The 23,095-nt window shown below is 42.4% G+C and overlaps 2 protein-coding genes across 4 annotated transcripts; one reads left to right on the top strand and one right to left on the bottom strand.

The window, feature by feature from the left end:
* Positions 1–2,945: 2,945 nt before the first annotated feature.
* LOC105014148 (folylpolyglutamate synthase, mitochondrial) lies at positions 2,946–21,699 on the bottom strand. Of its 3 annotated transcripts, none has more exons than XM_020052384.3 (15): positions 21,529–21,699; positions 8,829–8,960; positions 8,588–8,641; positions 8,403–8,467; positions 7,890–8,004; positions 7,717–7,794; positions 7,545–7,606; positions 7,333–7,435; positions 6,963–7,040; positions 6,697–6,844; positions 6,514–6,603; positions 5,632–5,782; positions 3,963–4,038; positions 3,791–3,857; positions 2,946–3,559 (listed from the first exon to the last, which is right to left on the bottom strand). In XM_020052384.3, the coding sequence occupies exons 2-15, from the start codon at positions 8,859–8,861 to the stop codon at positions 3,183–3,185; spliced, it is 1,497 nt and encodes a 498-aa protein (XP_019907943.2). In that variant the 5' UTR covers positions 8,862–8,960; positions 21,529–21,699; the 3' UTR covers positions 2,946–3,182. The 3 variants fall into 3 exon arrangements, with proteins under 3 accessions (XP_019907943.2, XP_019907942.2, XP_010874502.2); XM_020052383.3 differs by lacking the exon at positions 21,529–21,699 and adding an exon at positions 9,324–9,654 and having other exon boundaries at positions 6,730–6,844; XM_010876200.5 differs by lacking the exon at positions 21,529–21,699 and adding an exon at positions 9,324–9,653.
* On the top strand, positions 18,482–20,020 carry LOC105014147 (Golgi-associated plant pathogenesis-related protein 1). Its single transcript, XM_034296496.1, has 6 exons — positions 18,482–18,557; positions 18,731–18,796; positions 19,013–19,222; positions 19,397–19,474; positions 19,687–19,800; positions 19,950–20,020. Exons 2-6 carry the CDS (start codon positions 18,790–18,792, stop codon positions 20,018–20,020), a joined length of 480 nt encoding a protein of 159 aa, XP_034152387.1. The 5' UTR covers positions 18,482–18,557; positions 18,731–18,789.
* Positions 21,700–23,095: the final 1,396 nt, after the last annotated feature.

Genomic DNA, 23,095 nt, shown 5'->3' with positions numbered 1-23,095 from the left:
CACAGAGACCACGGTGAAAGAAGCAGCACAGTGCCTCTTCCACCTCAGGTGGCTTATGAGATGTATCATGTCCCAAAATATTAAGAAAAACAGCTTTTACCCCGAGGCCCGACTATTAAACCTGCCTACCTGACCAGCTGCCTGATATGCATGGTAAAGCCCAGTTGCACACAAATTCACACTGCAGTTAAGTTATACAGTCACCATCCACACGCTCTATCACACACAAACTGTATGGTCACACAGTCACTCTTAACTCACACATGTTCACCCACAAGCATGCATACATTAGATCCACACCTCTTTCTCACTGGTCACATCATGTTATTTATGTTCAGTTTACCTAGTTTAAGCTTTGATTTTCATTGTGAATTTGTGATTGTGTACTTTTATGAACTTTCTTGTTTCATTCAATTATTCTTTACTGACTGTGTTTTTATTAAACACGCATTTTGATAATAGGTGCTTTAATATACAAATTGAAAACATAAAACTGGATCTTTGAAACTATGGGTACTTATATATGTAAGAGGATTATTGTGGAACCCTGACTGAAGGCTTTATCATAGGATTTATGGCTGTGTCTATGTGAGTGTTCCCAGACCAGGCCCACCCCCAGACCAACTTTTCTTATGATCAGTCGTCTGCAGGCAGACAGGATTGATGGGGGGGATCTTCTCCAGCCTGAGTAAAAATAATTGGCTTTTTTACAGGACATAATTGTTTTTTTTACAAAAATAATTGCTGAATTACAGGAAGCTTTTTGTAATAATTATGTTTAGTTAATTATGTGATTATCTGAATTCCTCAACATTTTCTCGACACACGTGGTTTTTCAGTGTTCAGCTCACTAATCTGACAAAGTAAATTTCTACTAAACATCTACTATGAGGAGCAAGAGTGTGTTCACCTGATCCCTGCAGGAATGGGAATAACAGTGATGAGGCGGGTTAACCTATACCAAAAAAACAATATTCACATTAGAGCTAGAAGCTCAACACACTTGAAGAGCCCAGAATTGATTCACTATAAGGACTGCTGGAATAGTTATCTAGTAGAGACTTTATAGAGGAATCCCGTTTCAGAGAAACAGTCTTATCACAGTTGACAACTGGGATATGAAAATAAGCATCCCCTCTGCTGGCTGAACCTGAGATGACCACTGAGACAGGAAGCAAATAGCATCACTGAATTTACGGCAGCATTGTGTGGTAATGTGGTGAATCAATGACACCGACACTGTAATATTGACAAACTACAGGTGGGCCAGTGTCAGAGTGCTGGCGTGCTGGTTTAACAAGGATGCTTTAACAGGGAGGAGTTCACACGAGGCGTTGAACAACTCGTGCAACTATTTGAATGGGCACTAATGGAGGATTGTGACATTCCTTCTCAGCCCAGTGAATGTGCCTCTATCTGCCCTTTTACGACTATTGATGGGAAATTAGAACGTGCATGATGGAGCCTGAGAGAGAGATTGATGGGTTGCAAGCCTGGGCTTTCACAGGGCATGTGCTATCCAACGCTGTCTGCCTTTCTTAGAGATTGGGGATTTATGAGACTTCTTATAATGGCTTAAACTGGTGCTTTATCTGCCTGCGCCATCCCAAACACTCTGCACCTTAAGCACGCGCACACGCACGCACGCGCGCACACACACACAGACACCCTCTGCGCACAACATTGAAGAAGCTGCTGAACCTTATTTCAAGCCTGGCCCTAAACAATTTGGAAATGTCGAAAGAGGTCTGCATGCCAGGTTGTGACCTCCAGCTATACCAAGATTATGTTTTCCTCTTTTTCATTTGAACAGTAGAGATTGGCACCAGCAAGAGACTGGAGGGCTTGAATACCCCACTGGACAGACAAAGCACCATGACCTCTGTTGTCTCACATTCACCACTGGCATCCATAAAAGTTGCACTGGCATCCATAACCATTGCACTTTGAAAAAGGACAATGTGTTTTTCCTCCGTGAAACACAACATTGTTTCTTCTGAATTTCTGCAGGGTTGTTTCGGTGTCGCTCTCTCTCTCCGAGTGACGAGAGCTGCAGAGTTATGTTTCACTCCGTTCCGCCGCCGTTCCTTGAGCCGTGCGGGGCCCTGTCCTGCTGTAGTCTGATGTCAATCGTACCATCTACTCAGAGAGCAACGACACTTAATACACATCACCCAATCCCTGCAGTTTCTCATTGAAAGGAAACATGAGTTCTCTCTTAATTAGCTTGTATGCTCATCAGAATGACCCTTTGTAGTCACTGTTTGGTCTACTGACCGTTTGACTTAAGTACTGTCATTTCTGTTTAATGTATGATCAGGTATTAGTCCATCATTTGAGTTTGATCTGGTGTTTTTGGTTATATATTACGCTGTTCATTGTCATTTACATGTGGTAGTCCAGCAGAAAACCTGAGAGGGTGTAGAACTAAATCTCTGAGCTCATGACAATGGTTGATGAGTTTTCAAAAGGGGTTCATCAAATGCCACTAATCATATTTTTTCCTGTCAGGCTTCCCTGCCATGACCTCTTGCCTACAGTCATCTTGATAACAGACTAAGATGTGAGAGACCCCAGTGTCCTATTGGAGCCCTGAATCCATACAAAGATCCCACTTTAACTGCTTGTCTCCCAGGTCTGGCCACAGGGCTACCCCCCTCAGATGCTGAAGTAATGAAAGGATTCAGCCAGGACAAGGGGATTGAAGCAAACTTCCTCTTGTAATATTTTGAAGGTAAAGCTAATGGCTAAATATTGCATTCCATTTAGCTTTTAAGATTCTGTCTGTCTGTCTGTAAGCTTACCTGAGACATTACATGGAATTCATTCACTGAGGAGGCATGAACGACCAATACAGACAGGCTTGTTGTGGTTCTGTTTCATCACAACTCTGGCAAAGGTCAGCGAATATGTACATTAGTCGAAACTACTCTGGTAAAAAAGAATGCAAACCAAAACAATAATAATTTAATCACCTTAAGAAAAGTATTAAATTAAAGGTCTTCTCTAAGCATTAAACTAATTTCTTGTTAACACAACATGACTACAACATCACTATGTGGTATAAAAGCAAACTACTACCATCATCCCAATGTCATACAGATCCAAACTCACAGCCTGACCTATAACAGTCTGAGCCAAAAAATCTACTATGTCAGGTCGTTATCGGACCGCTGGGCTGATCAGGAAGCTATGGAGGGATCCAGGTGTTTCAGAGCTCCTCCTACCAGGTGTAGACTCCCTGTAACCAGGACAGAGATATGGGCTGCCTCTTTTAGCGCAGTTGCTTTAGCCAAGACGCTGGTTTGTACAGGAACCAAAGAGCTTGCTGCAGCAGCCAGCACACCATCCCTTTCCTGACCGATCCACTGGAGGGCGCTGAGGATGCAGGGAAAGACAAGAGTGTGAGTCCTGGTCTTGGCCAGAAGGGGAAGCCTGTCTGGTATTAGCAGCTCAGACCCCTGCTGAGTCTCTGTCTCGCTCAGCCTCTGCCAGCTGCTCTGGTTGTCCAGGCAACGGGTCAGCACGTTCTCCATGGACACATTGAAATTCTGCTGATCTGTAAAAGAGCACAGAGAGCACAAAACGAGACTGAAGGGCTGCACACACGTCCAGGGTATTTCTCCCAACAGGATAAGAAAAGCGCTACTTTTTTTAAAACAAGAAAACCTTTGACAAATCTAAAAATGTAAGGATCCTTGCATTTGTTATTGCATTCATGCTCCAGTATATGTCTATTTTCATTGCACTGACTTGTCTGTGAAAACCTCAGACAGAGAAACCAAATCACCTGCATTGTTTTCTGTAATAGTTTCAGTGATGTTGGGGCAAAACACAGTGAAATCAAACTGGCACGGCTGAAAAGACAAAAAAAGAGGGAGATTTCAGTGTCTGTACAGTGATATGACCTTCAGACCCATGCCACACACAGTTGTGCCTGACCTCAGATCTGTAGAACTCACCACTAGGAGTTTAAGCAGTGCAGCTGAGTCTCTCTCCCCCGTGGCATTGAACAGCAGCACTCTGACCACAGGACCTCTGTTATACAGACACACAGGGAGTGGGCCTACTTAGAAGTTCTATTTGTCAAAGGGAACACATATCAAACTCTATTATGTAAGCGTTACTTCTGAGAGCTTGTGTTTGTGTTCATGCAGGGCTGGTTCTAGCCTATTGGTGGTACTGATCAGAATTTGACATGGTGGGCCTGTCTCACGTCATCAAGGTATATGTCATAAATGTTTGTATAATAACACATTGTTTTTTTAACAAACATACAATTTACAAACTTGAATGTAAAGACAAAAGTACTACTTGTTACAAGTAAGATGATCATTTATCACATCAGAGATTAGAAAAGTCTGTTAGAATGTTTCAGTTACATTATCCTGTTTCACCTCTAGGTGGCACATGACTGGGATATACTGTAACACTACAAATAAAAATCACAGTGTGTATTGAAAGTCCACACCAACTTTCAAAATGTTCAACTTTTGTTGCCATTCAGCCTTAAGTGAAAACACATAGAATCTAAATTTTCCCAGCTTTATTCACACACAGTAACTCACAATGTCCAAGTGAAAAACAGTAAAAAAAATACCTTGTTCGGATAAGTGAACGACTCCCTTAGAATTGCAATTGCAAACTTGCTGAGGTATTACTAACCACCTTCCAGATCACAAATCAAGCTAACTGGCTTCCATCTGTGATCAAGTGTATTGGCTGTGATTAGTTCAGAATAAAAGCAGTTGTTCATAGAGGATTCCACTGCTTAGTATTGCAATTCAAGGCAAAAAATCTACTATGGCCTGATAGGTACTTTTAAAATATATACAGGATAAAGTTGTGGAAAGTCATGGGATGGATATAAAAAGATTTCAAAGGCTTTGTATATCCTGTGGTGCAAAATTAAAACTATTATTAAGAAATGGAAGGCATATGGTACCACCCAGATGTTGCATAGATCAGACTGTCCCTCCAAACTGGATGATCTGGCAAGGAGGAGACTGATCAGAGACGCTACCAAGAAACCAATGGTGACTTTAAAGGAGCTTCAGGCCTTTATGGCAATGACTGGTAAATGGGTGCATGTGACCACAATAACAGAAGCACTCCACAAATCTGGCCTCTAAGGGAGGGAGTCAAGAAAAAAAAACACTCCTCATAAAAGTCAAAAAAGGCAACAAGTCTTGTTTGATCTTTGCCTAAAAGCACATTTTTAATTCCGAGGTCAAGTGGCAAAAGGCCACTTTTTGGCCTGAACGCAAGACAATACTTCTGGTGAAAATGAAATACATCTACTTACCCTAAGAGCACCATGCCTACATTTATTAAAGCACAGCAACGGCACCATCCTGTTGTGGGGGTGTTTCTCATCAGCAGGGACTGGAGCACTTGTGTACATGTACTCTAAATTATAGTTGCATTAAATACAAATGAATAATCGGAAGGTGGGCCCCTAGCGGTCAGGGGTGCCCTAAGCGACTGCTTATGTTGCATATGTCTGGAATCAGCTCTGCATGCAGCTGTTTTTTTACAGTCAGATAAGCCTACAGCTTTCCACAATCATTCAACAAATGAAGGCTGCTGTTTAAAAGTCTGAGGACCCTTAGTGGCCATGCAGGGACCAACCTGTGTCCTCCCTCCTCCTGCTGGGTCTGCTGCCTAAACCAGTGTACACAAGCCTGCATGCTGCCTGTGGTGTGGGCCCCGTCCAGGTAGTAGGTGATAGGACCATGCCTCAAGGTTTGAGTCCTCCCAGGCCACTCTGTGGCCTCTAGCCCTGGGGAGAGGGGAGAGGGGCCACGAGGGAGGAGGGTCGGGTAGAAGATGTGGGGAGAAACAGAGAGTATAGAGGGTTTTATGCTTTAACATTGTGCTTTTGGGCATAATTTATAAGCACATAATATTTATTTTGAATTGATCTCTAAGGGCATTTAGTTTCAAATTCTCTGCTCAGCCAGGTATACCAGCATTCACTGTTAGGCCAGCTGGACCCATCACTGTCTTAAAGAACAATAAATGCTGTCCTGTAAATGTTAGAGGCAGGATTCTACAAAGTGCATGTAAAATCTCCTCATCTTCCATAAATTCCGCATTAGGGTTTCAGTTATCTAATTATTTCAGCTGACTTGTAGTTTAACATTGAGTCATCTGTGTACAAAGACACGCTTGTTTTATTCAAGGTCAGGGAAACGTCATTCATAATAACAAAAAAACTGTGAAGGCCCAAGTCATCTGCCCTGTGGAACGCCACACTCAACTGTGTTCATTAAAACTCTCTTTGATCTATTCTATCAGAACAAAGCAACAGGTTATTATCAACGCTAACAAAAACTACAGTGAAGCCTAATGGTACAGCTTCCAAAAACATCCTATTATACATTTCTTCTAGCCAGACAATTGCCATTTGTGTCAGCACAAAATGCAGTTGACTGGGTCGGTGAGTAAACCAAAAAGTTTCTCAATCCTCACTGGTTAAAAGGCAGGGTCCTTTAGATGAATGAAACTTACCTTTGAGCATGATGGAGCTGGGCTGAAATGCTGGTGCCTGGGAGACCAGCAGCTTCTGTGCTGTTGGGGGGACGAGCCGGACATCTGCAACTAAGAAAAGGCCAACAGTTACAACTACCTCAGCAATGTTGACTTAAGCAGTACCTTCTCATACTAGCTAGAATAATGCTGTCATACACACACCAGACTGCCGGTAGCGCTCTAGCCAAGTCTTGCTGAGCTGCAGGGCGAGTGATGCATTGCAATGCTGCTGTTGTCCAGCCAGGCTGAGATGGACTGGGCCAGCCCCAGTCTCATACTGCTCCAGGTCAGGACACACCCACAGGGGACACTACACAGCATAGGCATTGGAAATAGGGCTGCACTAAAATATACGCACCGCAAGGTTGAAGGTTCATGCAACTCTACCAATGCTATGCTAATGACAGGAGAGAACCTGAGTCACTCACCCCTTTCTCTTTGGCTCTGTCTTTTATGACAGTCATGGGTCCAGCAGGCTGCCTAACAGTGAATCCTGGTACACCTGGCTGAGGAGAGAGAGTTAAAAATATATATTTTTTATTATGAATTAGATACTCATACTTCTTGCACTAACTTTGCTGATAGCAACATCATTCAGTACTGTGTACTGTAGTGATTATTATAAATGTCCATGTCCCAACTACCTGTCTTAATATGTATGCACTAACTGTATGTCCGTTAAATGACCATCATGTTAAATGTAACTACATTCAATCCCGAGGACAGGCTTTAGATTAAGACTAGTGCCACAGGTACCCACAGGTTGACCTCATTCATTACATCATTCATTACACTAACCTTAAATATGCCCGCTTTCTGCCAGGCAATCTCTTCTATGCTGTCCCCTAGTATACTCATGTGATCAATTTCTAAGGAAGAGATTCCACAGACCCACGGCTTCCTGTTCACCAAATTACAGGAAAAAAAAGAAGTGAATACAGTTTCTTCCAACTAATCAATCTAATGTACGACTCTGATGATATAGCCTTTATGATATGCCACAGAATTACCTGATTATGTTTGTACAGTCATAGGCCCCTCCAATCCCAACCTCAACTACAGCTAAATCCACCTGCCATACAAAGGGAGGTACTGCTCAGAATGGTTTTATCAGTTGATTTTGCTATGAGTACATTTCTATTCAAACTTTATATGTCGAAGGGATTAGAGTATGAATGTTACCCTCTCCCGTAGGAAGACATGGAACGCCAGGATGGTGAGGAAGCAGAAATAACCCGGCATACTACCTCCATGAGGGCCCTAAAGATCACAGCCATAACAAGGAAGGGTAGGAGAGTTCTGCTGAGGCTGGATTGTAACTGTTAAGTCTTCAACAATATGAAGTCATACTGTACCTGTGTACCATCTAACTGGTCATAAACCTCCCAGAAGTATTTGGTGAAGAGCTCTTTGCTTATTGGCTGTCCATTGATGCGTATTCTCTCTCTGACCTGTATCAGGTGTGGGGAGCTGTCAGGAATTAATTACATTCATAAAGATTGCATTTGGACAGTAATGACATCTTTGACTGTAAGTTGGGTAAAGCTTGGTGTGTAGTACCCATGCTTGCATTACATTGTAGAAGCAAGCCAACAGGTCACAATTTACTCTCTGCTGCCTTTTTCCCAAGACTGCAGTTGAGCTTTCATTATCAGATAACAATTTCAATGCTCTCAGATTTATCACAACTCAGGTTAATCATTACATGGGCAAAGATCTAACAAGCCAAAGTTCAGTATGAGGATACCCTCCCCCGAAACCCAACTCGACAACTTACAGCAGGAAGCAACCGTTAAAAAAAACCATAAAGAAAGACAAAGGCACATGCTTAGAAAAACCTGCAACTACATGGGCCTTAGGTCAATTACCTGTAAAACCCAGTGCGAAAGCCATAGCCCCTAAGGATTCTCTCTGTAAATGCACAAGTGGATCCCTAAAAGAGCAGAAAGTGAACATGTCTTGTACATGTCTTATGTATCAGCAATTATATATTTCAACGCATAATAATGAACTTTCAGACAAGGCTTGTCATTTACATAAACCCCATGTTCACCTTGCCTTTGGTCCCTGTCACGTGGATTATATTTAGGGGGTCCAAGTCCTCCACCTAGACAACGTCCGACCGGGAAGCAATGAGAGAACATTTAGTCAGAGAGAACTCTGGAACCAGCAAAAGTCACCAGAGTGAAAATGGAGACCAGAATATAGTGATGCTCAGATACATCAGAGTGTGTAGATTGTGAGATGGTATTTTCGATGCCAGTTCAGCACCAGTCTGTCTGATGGTCACTCACTGTCAGGCCTGTACGATGGAGAAATCCATACATGGCCTGGAGCTGCCGGTCAGGTAGCTCACTCCGTTCTTTCCGCACCTGATCCAACACACTTGCATTGGTTTGTAAGGTGTTCAGTGCGCACACTGCTTCCTGAACAATCAGACACATGTTATGTCATTTTTATTACATATTATTCAGATTTGAAAGAACTAACAAAGAAAAGACAGTGATGTATCAGTTAATGACAGAAGGTCATGAAAACGTTTAGTCCTGAATTCCCCAGATTTTGGCATGATGTTATGTAAGCAGCTGTAAAATAAGGCATCCTGGTCAAATATATCCATTATGCAGGTTCTGGCACGAGTGATACTAAACAATACTAAACTGGAGTGATATGGCTTCAGACTATTTTTGCTTGCAACATGTCCATTTCCTTACAGAAATTAAATTGGAGTTACACAGGCAACTTTGAAGAAAAGTAAAATTCCTATTTCAGATAGAACCTGAACTTACCTCATAATTCATTATGAAAAGTCTTGCAAATGAGGTTGAAAAGTATAGTCTTGTCTCGTCCTTACACTCAGTTCAGTAAGAACCAACAACAGACCATGTCTTGATTACGAAACTTGACGTCAGCAGCAGCATGAGGCATTATGCAATGGGGTTATAGTTTCTGCCCAGGTAATAATTGGTGAATTTATTGATTTTATTTTTTTGGGGTGATGATTATCCCATTAGACTTTGTATGACCAAGGATTCAAACACAAGACTTTAATGGGAAAATTCTTCTAGTATTGAAGCTGTTTTTTCCCAAAAAAGTTGGGACGCTCTGTATAATGCACATAAAAACTAAATGCAATGATGTGCAAATCATGTATCCCTGTATTTCACTGAAAATAATACAATAACAACATATCAAATAGAAATATTATATTAAAATAAATATTATTACTTTTGGAAAAATATTGATGCCAGCAACACATTCCAAACAGGTTGTGGCAGAGGCATGTTTACAAATGTGTTGCATCACCTCTTTTTTTAACAATACTCTGTAAGTGTGTGGGAACAGAGGAGACCAATTGCTGTAAGTGTGTTCTTGGTGTGTTCATCAAGGATGACCTCACTTGGTCCAGGCAAGCAAACTCAGCAGTAAAAACTGCCCAAAAACAACTATACTTCATGGGGAGACTCAAGAAGTATGGCATGTCTGTAAAAACTCTCACCAACATCTACAGGTGCACCTGTAGATTGAAAGCATCCTCTCAGGCTGTATTACTGACTGGTATGGCAGCAGCTCCCTCCAGAGGGTGGTAAAATCTGCGAAGCGCATCATCGGCTGCCATCTCCTCTACAAGGCATTTACTATACACAATGCCTGAGGAAAGCACGGAACATCATCAAAGACCACAGCCACCCAGGCTATGGTCTGTTCATACTGCTACCACCTGGTAGACGCCACCAGAGCATTGAGGCATGCACCTCCAGACTCACAAACAGTTTTTTTTCCCTCAGGCCATAAGGCTCCTCAACCAGCAACACTGACCTAGGAATTTGTTCTGGTCGGTTGGTACAGCAGTTTGGCACAAAAGAAATAAAAAGAAATATGAATGGTGGGCTGAGCATAAAAACAGTAGACTGAGCATTAATAAATTACTATATATTATATACTATACATTAATTATTTATTTTATACTATAAAATATGTCAAATAAAATATGTAAGGTGCTAAAATTGTCCAGTTGAGGGTTGTCTGTATATGTGGGAAGGGGTCATTGATTTGTCTAGCTGATGTTTGTGTGTGTATGTGGGGAGAGGGCTATAGTCAGTTTGGCAGGGGGTCAGACAGGTGCTTCCCCAACCTCGTGTGTTGCCTCCTGTTGGACAGGAAGGCTGTGATCCACCTGCATGTGGACTCAGGCACTTCCAGTTGGGAGAGCTTGTCCTGGAGCAAAGCAGGAATTATGGTGTTAAATGCAGAACTGAAGTCCACAAACAGGATTCTGGCCAGGGGCGATTCTAGGGTCAGAGCTTTAGGGGTGCATAGCATAGCATAGCATAGCATCATCTTCCGCTTATCCGGGGCCGGGTCGCGGGGGCAGCAGTCTAAGCAGGGATGCCCAGACTTCCCTCTCCCCAGACACTTCCTCCAGCTCTTCCGGGGGGACACCGAGGCGTTCCCAGGCCAGCCGGGAGACATAGTCCCTCCAGCGTGTCCTAGGTCTTCCCCGGGGTCTCCTCCCGGTGGGACGGGACCGGAACACCTTCCCAGGAAGGCGTTCCGGAGGCATCCGAAACAGATGCCCAAGCCACCTCAGCTGACCCCTCTCGATGTGGAGGAGCAGCGGCTCTACTCTGAGCTCCTCCCGGGTGACCGAGCTTCTCACCCTATCTCTAAGGGATCGCCCAGCCACCCTGCGGAGAAAGCTCATTTCGGCCGCCTGTATCCGGGATCTTGTCCTTTCGGTCATGACCCAAAGCTCATGACCATAGGTGAGAGTAGGAACGTAGATTGACCGGTAAATCGAGAGCTTCGCCTTGCGGCTCAGCTCTTTCTTCACCACGACAGACCGATACATCGACCGCATTACTGCAGAAGCTGCACCGATCCGTCTGTCAATCTCCCGTTCCATCCTTCCCTCACTCGTGAACAGGACCCCTAGATACTTAAACTCCTCCACTTGAGGCAGGCACTCTCCACCAACCTGAAGTGGGCAAGCCACCCTATTCCGACTGAGAACCATGGCCTCGGATTTGGAGGTACTGATTTTCATCCCCACCGCTTCACACTCGGCTGCAAACCGTCCAAGTGCATGCTGAAGGTCCTGGCTTGAAGGGGCCAACACGACAACATCATCCGCAAAGAGCAGAGACGAAATCGTGTGGTCCCCAAACCTGACACCCTCCGGCCCCTGGCTGCGCCTAGAAATTCTGTCCATAAAAATTACGAACAGAACCGGTGACAAAGGGCAGCCCTGCCGGAGTCCAACATGCACAGGGAACAAGTCTGACTTACTGCCGGCAATGCGGACCAAGCTCCTGCTTCGGTCGTACAGGGACCTGACAGCCCTTAGCAAAGGACCCAGGACCCCATATTCCCAAAGCACTCTCCACAGGATGCCGCGAGGGACACAGTCGAATGCCTTCTCCAAATCCACAAAACACATGTGGACTGGTTGGGCAAACTCCCATGAACCCTCCATCACCCTGTAGAGGGTATAGAGCTGGTCCAGTGTTCCACGGCCTGGACGAAAACCACACTGTTCCTCCTGAATCCGAGGTTCTACTATCGGCCGTATTCTCCTCTCCAGAACCCTGGCATAGACTTTCCCGGGGAGGCTGAGAAGTGTGATCCCCCTATAGTTGGAACACACCCTCCGGTCCCCCTTCTTAAAAAGAGGGACCACCACCCCGGTCTGCCATCCCAGAGGCACTGTCCCCGACTGCCACGCGATGTTGCACAGGCGTGTCAGCCAAGACAGCCCCACAACATCCAGAGACTTGAGGTACTCAGGGCGGATCTCATCCACCCCCGGTGCCTTGCCACCGAGGAGTTTCTTAACCACTTTAGGGGTGCTGAGCACCCAATGAGCCCCACTGCCACCACCCACCCTCTTTTCACACAAAAACTAAAAAATATGCCTATTGAAAAATAACTTTATCATTTTAACATTGGTTCAACTAACTCCAAAGATTTTTTTCTTTCTTTTTTTGAGACCTTTTCAGTGCACCAGCTTAATTGTGAGAGTTCACACAGACAGCCCCTTGTAACAAACACAAAACCTTCTTCACTCAGTTGGTTTTCCTGACCGTTAACTCCATGTGCCTCCTTTTGTATCAACAGTCATCAGATTGGTTAGATTAGATTCAACTTTATTGTCATTGAACAAAGTAACAGGTACTTGGACAACAAAATGTCATTCATCTTCTGTAAATTATTTACAAATGGCCATCTCTAACATATCTGGTTGCACGCCAGTCTGAACTTTCATAAACCAATATAAGTCATCAATAAATAATAATAAAACAAGCTTCACATCAAGAGCAAAATAAAAAAGAAAAAAAAGAAGGTAAAATATCCAAAATATCCAGATTATTTACAGAGGTCTTGAAAATATTTAGAAAGTAAAGATATAAAAAAAGAACGAGAGGGAAATCTTTGAAGTACCTTTCCCTGAATCCCCATTTGGCTCTACTTTGGGAGAGTTAATCTATGTCGCCACACTTTGAGGGTGGCAAACCTGTCAATGACCCTTTGGTGTTACATTTTTTCAAGCAACTCCTCAATAGACATCACAGCTAGGTGCTGGAGTCTGCTTTGGCCTGTGGTCCTCCTGAGCCATGTATGGAGCTGACGCAAGGCACTAAAAGACCGCTCACATGTACAGCTGCTAACTGCTATTGTCAAGATAACCTGCATAACAGCTTTCAGTGAAGGGAACATTTCCGAATCTAGGTGTTTGTACACTGCTAGCATGTCCTGAACAGAAAAGACGCACGTAATGTCATGTTAACATGACTCCCGATTGTTCAAATGAGTATGAAATTAACGATAAACTTTAACAACAGAGACACACGTAGGCACTACACAGGTACGCAGATTATTTGTCGCGCTGGGGTTTTTGTTTCACACTCTAGCAGTTAACAAACAGAACTGCATGCGTCTTGCGGAAGAACATTGTAACCGCCGCTACTTCTACTCTCCGTTTATGACTATGGACGAGTCACCCAGGTCCTGTGCTACTCCACAGTTGCGGCGACCCGCTGGACTAAAATAGTCCGAAAATAAACACGTATTATAGGTATACCGTGATTCAGGATACTGACTCCAGTACTCACCGATATGGTTTCGGAATCGGAACAACTCTAGGTAAAATGGAAGAAGTGTGAGACACAGCTTTGGAGCAAAGTTGATTCACAACACTACATAACGGGTTCTCACTCTGCGTGTGTTTCGTGCTGGATGACGGTTGTGCTGTGCGGTGCAGGTACAGAGGAGAAGTAGAAGAAGTGAAGAGGATGACACAATTTGCTAAGCGGGGATGTTTTCATTTTCATCCTTAACACACATTTTAAACCACAAACTACGGAGTATGTTTTGGACATTATTTAACCTTGTCAAAGACGAACAAAAATGTTAGAATAACAACATTTCTTACTCCAAGTTTTAGGGGTGCTGAGCTCCTTTTTAGGGGTGCTGAAGCACCCCTAAAAAGGGGCTAGACTCGCCCATGATTCTGGCGTATGTTCCAGGGGAGTCCAGATGCTGGAGGATTAAAGTGAAGAGCCATGTTGACCCCATCGTCCACAGACCTGTTGGCTCTGTAGGCAAACTACAGTGAGTCTAGTAGAGGGTCTGTGATTGTCCTGAGGTGGGACAACACAAGGTGTTCATATGACTTCATAACCACAGAGGTCAGGGCGATGGGTCTGTAGTTGTTAAGTCCTGTGATCCTTGGCTTCTTTGGGACTGGGATGAGGATGGAGGACTTGAAACAGGACGGGATGCAGCATGTCTCCAGTGAGGTGTGGAAGATGTTCACGAACACAACAGAAAGCAGATGTACAGTGCTTAAGGGTGGATGGGGAGACACCGTCAGGCCCTGCTGCTTTTTGGGGGTTCTGTCTCTTGAATAGTCTGTTAACGTCCCCCTCCAGGATTGAAAGTTCCATTGTAATGGCAGAGGTGGGGTTGATTGGGATGGGTGATGGCTTTTGAACTCTGCCCTGATAAGAAGCCAGATGGTCCCTTTCCTCTTTAGTCTGGAGGACACAGCGTCCATGATTCCCAAAAATAGACAACAGGACAGTCCATCTATAATGAGCTTGGGCCCTGAGAAGGTGACAGTGATTTTGGATCTTGTTTATGTATGTTTTTTTTATTTTACATGGTAGAGTTTTAACTTGCATTTGTGGATGCAGTGATATACTGTGTTCACAGATGATGGTTTTCAGAAGTGTTCCTGAGCCCATGTAGTTATTTCCACTACTATATGTATCTGTTTTTAATGGAGTGTCGCCAGAGGGCCTGAAGATCATGACCATCCAATTTTGGTTTTCAGCCTTGGCCCTTGCATACAGAGATTTCTCCGGATTCTCTAAATCTTTTAATGAATTTATGTACCGTAGTCGATGAGATCCCCAAAATCATAGCAATTTCACGTGGAGTAACATTATTCTTAAATTGTTGCACTGTTTGCCTGTGCAGTCTTTCACAGAGTGGTGAAACCCTCCCCATCCTCACTTCTGACAGACCCATCCTCTCTGGAAGGATTTTTTTATTTCCCAATCATGCTACTGACCTATTACCAATTGACCTAATTAGTTGTGTGATATTTCAACAGGTTTAGTTTTTCAACATTACACAATTTTTCCAGTCTTTTGATGTTTATGTCCCAGAATTTTTTAAATGTGTTGCTGGCATCAATTTCAAAGTGGGCATATCTTTTTCAGTGGGCAATAACATTTCTCAGTTTCAACATTTGATATGTTGTCTTTGTACTATTTTCAATTGAATATAGGGTTTAAATTATTTGGACGTTATTGCATTCGGAAATAATTGGACACTGACACAAGTTTTGTTATTTTGGATGGTTACTAAAATATATTCAAGTTACAGTTAAATGATGAATATGTCTCTCACCTTTAATTGGAGGATATTCACATCCAAATTGGAGGAATGGTTTAGGAATTACAGCTATTTAATATGTAGCCCCCTCTTTTTCAAGGGACCAAATGTAATTTGACAATTGACTCAAAAGCTGTTCCAAGGACAGGTGTGGACTATTCCTTCGTTACTTCTTCATCACTTGAGCAGATATAAATTCTCCTTCACATTTGGAAGCTGTTGCTGTGAACCCACAACAAGCAGTAGAAGGAGGTCTCAATGCAAGTGAAACAGGCCATCCTCAGGCTTCAGAAAAATCCATCAGAGCGATAGCAGGAACATTAAGAGTGGCCAAAACAACAGTTACATTCTACAGAAAAAAAAAAAAACGCACTTGTGAGCTCTGCAACACAAAAAGGCCTGGACGTCCACGAAAGACCACAGTGGTGGAAGATCCTAGGATCCTTTCCATGGTAAAGAAAAACCATGCATACTCGATCGGGTTGAGATCAGTTGATTGACTCAGCCATTGCAGAAGATTCCACTTCTTCGCCTTAAAAAACTCCTGGGTTGCTTTAAGAGTATGTTTTGGGTCATTGTCCATCTGTAAAGTGAAGCACCATCCAATCAACTTCGCTGAATTTGCCTGAATCTGAGTAGACAATATATTACTATACACTTAAGAATTAATCCAGCTGCTTCTGTCTTCTGTCACATCATCAATCAACACTAGTGACCCAGTGCCATTGGAAGTTATACCATGCCATCACACTGCCTCCATCGTGTTTTATAGATGATGTGCCTTCTCCATACTTTTTTCTTCCCATCATTCTGGTAGAGGTAGATCTTAGTTTCATCTGTCCAAAAAATGCTGTTCCAGAACTGGGCTGTCTTTTTTAGATGTTTTTTGGCCTTTCTATTCTTGAGGCTTATGAATGGTTTGCACCTTGTGGTGAACCCTCTGTATTTGCTCTCGTGAAGTCTTTTCCTTATGGTAAACTTGATATGACTACCTCCTTGAAGAGTGTTCTTCACTTGGCTGGATGTTGTGAAGGGGTTTTTCTTTACCATGGAAAGGATCCTACGATCATCCACCACTGTTGTCTTCCGTGGACATCCAGGCCTTTTGTGTTGCAGAGCTCACAAGTGTGTTCTTTATTTTCTCAGAATGTACCAAACTTTTGATTTGGCCACTTCCCGCTATCTCTCTGATAGATTTTTATGCAGCCTAAGGATTCCCTGTTTCACTTGCATTAAAATGACCTTTGACCACATGTTGTGGGTTCACAGCAACAGCTTCCAAATGTGAATGCCACATCTGGACTGAACTCAAGGACCTTTTACCTGCTTAAATGATTAAGAAATAACAAAGGAATAGCCCCCACCTGTCCGTGGAACAGCTTTTGAATCAATTGTCCAATTACTTTTGGCCCCTTGAGAAATTGGGGGCTACATATTAAAGAGGTGCAATTCCTAAACCCTTCCTCCAATTTGGATGTGAATACCCTGACATTATAGCTGTGAGACTGTACTTTATTCATTCTTTATCTGTAACTTGAATATATTTTGGTAAACATCCAAAATTACAAAACATGTGTCAGTGTCCAATTATTTCTGGACTTAACTGTACATGCAGAGTTGTAGAAGGTAAAAGTATCAACTGTGTTCAGCAGTATTCACCTCTTAACGGAATTATCTAATTAATAACTAAGTAACCAGGTAAAGAGAGTTCAGAACTAACCAGTGATCAAATCAATAAAAAGGAAGAGTGTCCATGGTCAATTATTAAGGTCACTGGTTAGTTTACCTGGACATTCAGCTCTTCCTTAGGAACTTCCCAAAACTGGTCGACACAGTCAAGTACTTTTACTTTGTACTTTTTATACCTCTTTTATATGATTCCAAAATACATCATGATTTAAAAAATCATTCATGGTCCAGGTTTTATAGAATTTTACACTGTTGCCATAGGGATTAGAGAATATTTAGCAACTTTATAAAACATGCAGCACAATTCCACTCATTTTGACCTGGCGCTGACAGACTGTTTTTATTGCAGTTTTTAGACACAGTTGGAGATCAAGGCATACCTGGCTAGTTAGTTTTCATCTATTATTACAACTACAATTAAATTTAAATAGCTTATTAGATTAACTACTGAAAATAATGGACACTTTATGAAATGTCTAAATGTCAACCAATTGAATGTCTGACATAAAATCCTGTTTATGCACAACCACATTTCAACTGGTGTTCTTACTCTTTATAGTAAGTTAAAACCAAAAAAGATCTAATAATATCCATACATTATTATTTATTTGTCTGCAGTTAATTGAAGAACCAGAGCTCATTAAATCACTGGTGACAGAACACAGGTTCTCTAAAATGGTGGAACGGAACATTTTTAGAACGCATGTTTACCATCATTCCAACTGTAAAAAGTGTTGGTGTGTATAATTAGGCAGTAAGGCCTGAGGGAGATGGTCAACACATCACGGCTAAGGCTGTCCTTGCACGGCAAAATGAGAAGTGCTTGGATACAGCCCTTAGCAGGGGTGGATTGGTGATATACCACAAACCTTCACATGCCTTTTTTCTATTATAAATCAATTACCAGCCCACAAGTAACAGTAAGCAAGTCCTTTTGCATCATTGCTGTGATACACTGTCAGATATATCACGACTTACAAGCCATTCACACCAAAAAGCTAAACTACATGGTTAATCGTGTTAAATAATGCAACATGCCTGTGTTAATCAATAATATAAATATCCTCTTGATGTACATATATTATGAGATAAAATAAATTAAAGACACAAGGAAACAAATTCAGTCATCAAATAAAATGAAATCACATAGTTTACAGAAAATTCACTAAGTATCATCAAACTTCTCAGAATGTCTCTTTATATTTGTCCACTATTGTGTTTGAGATGGACAAAAAAATCTGCAGGTGTGTCTTTGGTGTCTTGAGCATCACTCACATTGGGTGAGAGCCGAGCCCTCCCTTATAATTACAGGGATGAGGAACACAATGAGGGAGTGTCTTCCCAGAGACAGTCCAGCGAAACTATAAATGCTTTCACGGCCTCAACATAGAGACAAGTAAGAAAATAAAACAGACAGCACATTCTACATACAGGTGAGTTCTGGGATGATACATTTAGACTAACTATTAGTGGGAATAACACTTCTATTATTTAATTGATATATTGGCATGAGCATCCCTACTTCCACTGACATCCAATCATGCAAAATAAAGCTTTTTAAAATAATTTGTCTTTGGAATATAAACAAAATGTTCTATGTTTTCAGCTGAAGGATTCTTACTGTATCCACTTTTGTCTTGCACCTATTAACACAACATAAGCAAAATGGCTGGTCAGTGTTTTTGTTCTATATTCTGTTTTTCCAGAGAGATATATTTTGTCTATGGACATGAGTTCCATATATATATATATATATATATATAATAAAAGCTTAAACATAACTTTAACATACAGTATTACTGTGAATGAATAAAATATTAAATATATTTAGCTATTCCTTTACTGGTGGAAAAGGTCCATCTAACTTGGCATATTTGATTTTAATTAGGTGCTAGCTTTGAGCAAGAGTTTCTGGATACCCACAATGCATACCGGAAAAAACATGGCAGCTCACCAATGACCCTGAGCAGGGACTTTTGCAACTCCGCTCGGAAATGGGCTGAGCACTTGGTAGCAATCCAAAATGTTGTCCACAGCAATGGTGAAATTGGAGAAAACATATTTTGCGCTACATCCACTCCTCCCCAGACTCTGACTGGTGAGTTGGATAAGTTACCTATGACAATGTCAAATTGTGTCTTCTAGGTTTAACCACAAATATTGTATTTAAAAAATGTCACTCCCCTTAGGTTTGCTCACATTTTATAGTATTTAAACATAAACTAAAAAATGAATGCAGTGGGCCTTATATTGTTGCCTGACTACCTTGTAGGGAAGGAGGCTGTTGACAGCTGGTACAGCGAGGTCAAAGACTACAACGACAGCAACCCTGGATTTGATCTCAAGACAGGTGCACGGCTGTTAAACTCTTAAACTATTATCTTTCTGAACTAGACGGCTATTATCTTTCAGAGAAATGTATTATTTGAGATTATGTGTTGAAAATTATTGAGTATTATACTTACACAAAGCTTAGTTCCAACCATGTTGGATTTTACAAAGCCTGAACACAGAAAGGTTTCTTTATGCATGACCTTATGTATTGAAGTGTTCCTCCAACAGGTAATTTCACCCAGGTTGTTTGGGAGGAGAGTACAGAGCTAGGTGTGGGCTTGGGGATTGATGGAGGGACTGTCTATGTGGTGGGCCACTACAAGCCCAGCGGAAACAAAAGTGGTGATGGATGCATGAATGATGTACTTCTGAATTAAATCAGAATCAGTAAATCCTTGTCACAGTAAATGATGGAGAACAGCCTTGGTGTGCACACTGCTCTTGCTTGCTGTGTGAAATGACTAATTCTCTGTTCTCTCTTTCCAGTGTAGTAAGAAAAACTCTTTGGCACCTAGACAAAAGTCTAGGCACCTTTGCCAAACCACCTGCGCTCTGCAATTGAGGAAAACCAGCGCTCTTCTATTGGAGCAGTTTTTCTTATCCCTTTTCTTTCTCTGTATCCCTCTTCTTTCATCATCGGAGTAACTACTACTCCAAAAAAAATTACCAAAATCTTTCCCTTCACTTCGGCCACATGTGAACATGATTGGAATAGAACTTTGATCACTTGTATAAAAGAACAACATGCTCCTTTACAACACCTGGCCCATTCAGGCATGATGTTAAAAGATTAACCAAAATCATTGTTTCTTCTGTCTGTTCAGGGTATTACGGAATTTTGTACGATGCATGCATGGCTGGTTACCTTTTCTTATGACAAACATACTGTTTTGTATATTTAAATGGAAAATAAAAGTTTGCTTTCACGTAAAGAGACAGCTGTGTCAAAATGTAATGTTGTCACAAGATAAAACAGGGCCATGCACAGACCTTTCAAGAGGCGTAAAAAAATGGGCGGAGTTGTCGGCTCACATAGTGGGGAGCTGAGTGACGCATAATGAAGACAGACAGGCACATGTCAACTGGAAAGGGCACTACATATCAAAGGGGCACGTTCTCTGCACAGGTTTAGCCTTAACTGAGCATCTGCCTGCTTTAGACCAGGATTTAGTTAAAACAAGATAATAGTGTCTAGTCAACATCTGTTCTCAGATTAATAGGATGTAAAACCCTCAGCATTTAAAATCAAACAACCCATCAAGCTCATAATGGTCAGTTCTGTTTCTGTTCATCATACCATGAACATTTATCCAGTCCATCACACGAAAGAGGAGAAATGTTAAAAGACTTATTCTAATGATTCTAGGACACAGAGAACAAGAAACCAGGCAAGCCTAGTTCAGCAACAAAAAGTGTTGCCATCTCAAGATTCAAACCCAGGTATTCCATGTGAAAGGCTGTGTTGTTAACCACTACACCACAGAGCTGCACATTTGTCAGGTGTCAGTATAGTCTCTTGTCTCTATCCTGAACAAATCCTTTTTTGCCACTGTCCGTTTTAATAGTTCATTGGCCATTCGTGAATGACATTGATACAGTTAAACTGACTAACACAAATAGCGTCCATGTATGGCGTTTGCCACTGGCCGTTTTAACAGCGTATTAGCCAGTAATACGCTTACTAGTATCTACTAACTTACTGGAATAGTCATAAGAATTGAGCAATTGCTAGTGAGAAAACAGTCGCAATATAAACATATACAGTTTCAGTTAAGGCTTATTATAACGTAACTACTGAATGTTAAGCCAGCAAATGTGTTTGTCTAACCTGATCCAAAACTCATGCACGGATGCGTACTTTGAAAATCCACCAGAAACAGTCGCATAATTCCCGTAAACTGTTTTATTTCAAGCTTAATATAATGTAATGGTTTTAGCCAGCGAAGTTTTCATCTATACGGAATTACTCATAATGTGTACTTTGCTTCAGCACATATAGTTCACAAGTCCACGTCTCTAACCACTACGCTATTTAACAAGGGGTGGTCAGTCAGTCACTCACTCACTCACTCAGAGACATTTGCTCTTCTTGGCCAGCTCCGCTTACGCAGTCCAGCAAAAAGGAAAACAGGATATTAAACAAGGTCTAAACCGGGCATTCTTATCCACATACATTGAAGATTGTGAAGCATTCCAGAATCGCAGTGTGCTGGCATTGTCTAAAAACAGATGACAGCATTAGGGAAGTGGACAGTCGTCACAGTGTCTTGTGACATGAATTTCCAATAATCCTTGATGTTTTCAATGCAGCCAGAAGATGGCAGTAGATGTCTGAAGATGATCGGAATGTGATAGCTCTCTGGATGGTTTGGGCGTGGGCCTAGTAGACGGAAGGGGCATAGGCTTAGTAGACGGAAGGGGCGTGGGCCTAGTAGAAGGAAGGGGCATGGGCCTAGTAGCTGGAAGGGGCGTGGGCCTAGTAGAAGGAAGGGGCGTGGGCCTAGTAGAAGGAAGGGGTGTGGGCCTAGTAGAAGGAAGGGGCGTGGGCTAGTAGAAGGAAGGGGCGTGGGCTTGGACACAATGGACGGCTTAGTGGCTACCTTCAGTGGCAGACCTCTTAAAAGAGATAATCAAACCAAAAGAGAATCTGTCCCACAGATTTGGATTCTTCAGTGACAATCTCTGGTTTTCTCAATTCCAACTGTATCATTATTGGTGACTGTGTAGCATGCATACAAAATAAAATAAAATAAACACTATAAAGGATAGGGCAGGATGTGCTCATTAAAATCGCTGATTGATCAAAGCCTACGGACTATGGATCTCATTTGAACCATTTGATGTTTTCTAAACTGCTCTAAATATTCTCAGGAACAGCCAACCAAACAACAGACGTGATCCTTTTGCTAGATGCCCTCCACTGGGTTAGCGTTGGGAAACAAAGATCTTGAATGAACGTATTCTCCTTGTCTTTGGAAAAGAAAGCATGCATTTTAATCTCAACTCCTTTAATTAGTAATGCGGTAGTATTACATCACACTTGATAAGCTCTACATTAACATTGATTCAGTGTGCTGACTCATAATCAATACAAGCCCATACCCTGTGTTGTTCCACTACCACCACACCCATTAGCTACGTTCCATCTTAGCCACCGTCACCATCCCTCTCAGTCGGTCGGCCAGGAGCAGCGATAGCCTACCACACAGCCACCACATAGAATTATGTCTGTTATGTGATAGCCTGTATTAGTACGCGTCCTGGCGGAGTTCTGGACTTGAGATCTCCGTGCCACAGCTGACTGGTTGTTCTCTACGTATGAATCATCATTACCAGCGAGCTCCGTGTACGCACTCCATAGTGGGGAGCTGGGTGTCTGGCAGCGTCAGCATCAGCTGTGCCGACTAAATGACTGTTATCCCAGGGGACAGCCATGGAGACAGAAGGACAGAGGCCCGGGGAGACAGAGGGGAAGCACAGTTAACGGCCAGCATGCATGGCCGAGCTCTGGAAAATCAATGGAAGAAGGATGCATTTCCTTTCTGCATCTGGGCGACGTTCCATAATTCATGCCGTAGCCTGGAATGCCCCCCCCCCCCCCAACCCAACTGAACCAGTGCCTCCCCCCTCTCTCTTT

The sequence above is a fragment of the Esox lucius genome, chromosome 13 (genome assembly GCF_011004845.1).
Source record: "Esox lucius isolate fEsoLuc1 chromosome 13, fEsoLuc1.pri, whole genome shotgun sequence".
In the NCBI taxonomy this organism is placed as follows: Eukaryota; Metazoa; Chordata; class Actinopteri; order Esociformes; family Esocidae; genus Esox; species Esox lucius.
The sequence above is the reverse complement of the archived record's forward strand: the minus strand, read 5'-3'. Positions and strand labels throughout refer to the sequence as shown.

Coding starts and splice junctions, on each gene's coding strand:
- LOC105014148 (XM_010876200.5), bottom strand. Junction 7,436..7,544: donor GACTGTACAAACATAATCAG/GTAATTCTGTGG, acceptor TTTGGTGAACAG/GAAGCCGTGGGTCTGTGGAA. Junction 7,041..7,332: donor AGAAAGCGGGCATATTTAAG/GTTAGTGTAATG, acceptor CTCTCTCCTCAG/CCAGGTGTACCAGGATTCAC.
- LOC105014147 (XM_034296496.1), top strand. Junction 19,223..19,396: donor TCCTCCCCAGACTCTGACTG/GTGAGTTGGATA, acceptor ACTACCTTGTAG/GGAAGGAGGCTGTTGACAGC. Junction 19,801..19,949: donor GCCCAGCGGAAACAAAAGTG/GTGATGGATGCA, acceptor TTTCCAGTGTAG/TAAGAAAAACTCTTTGGCAC.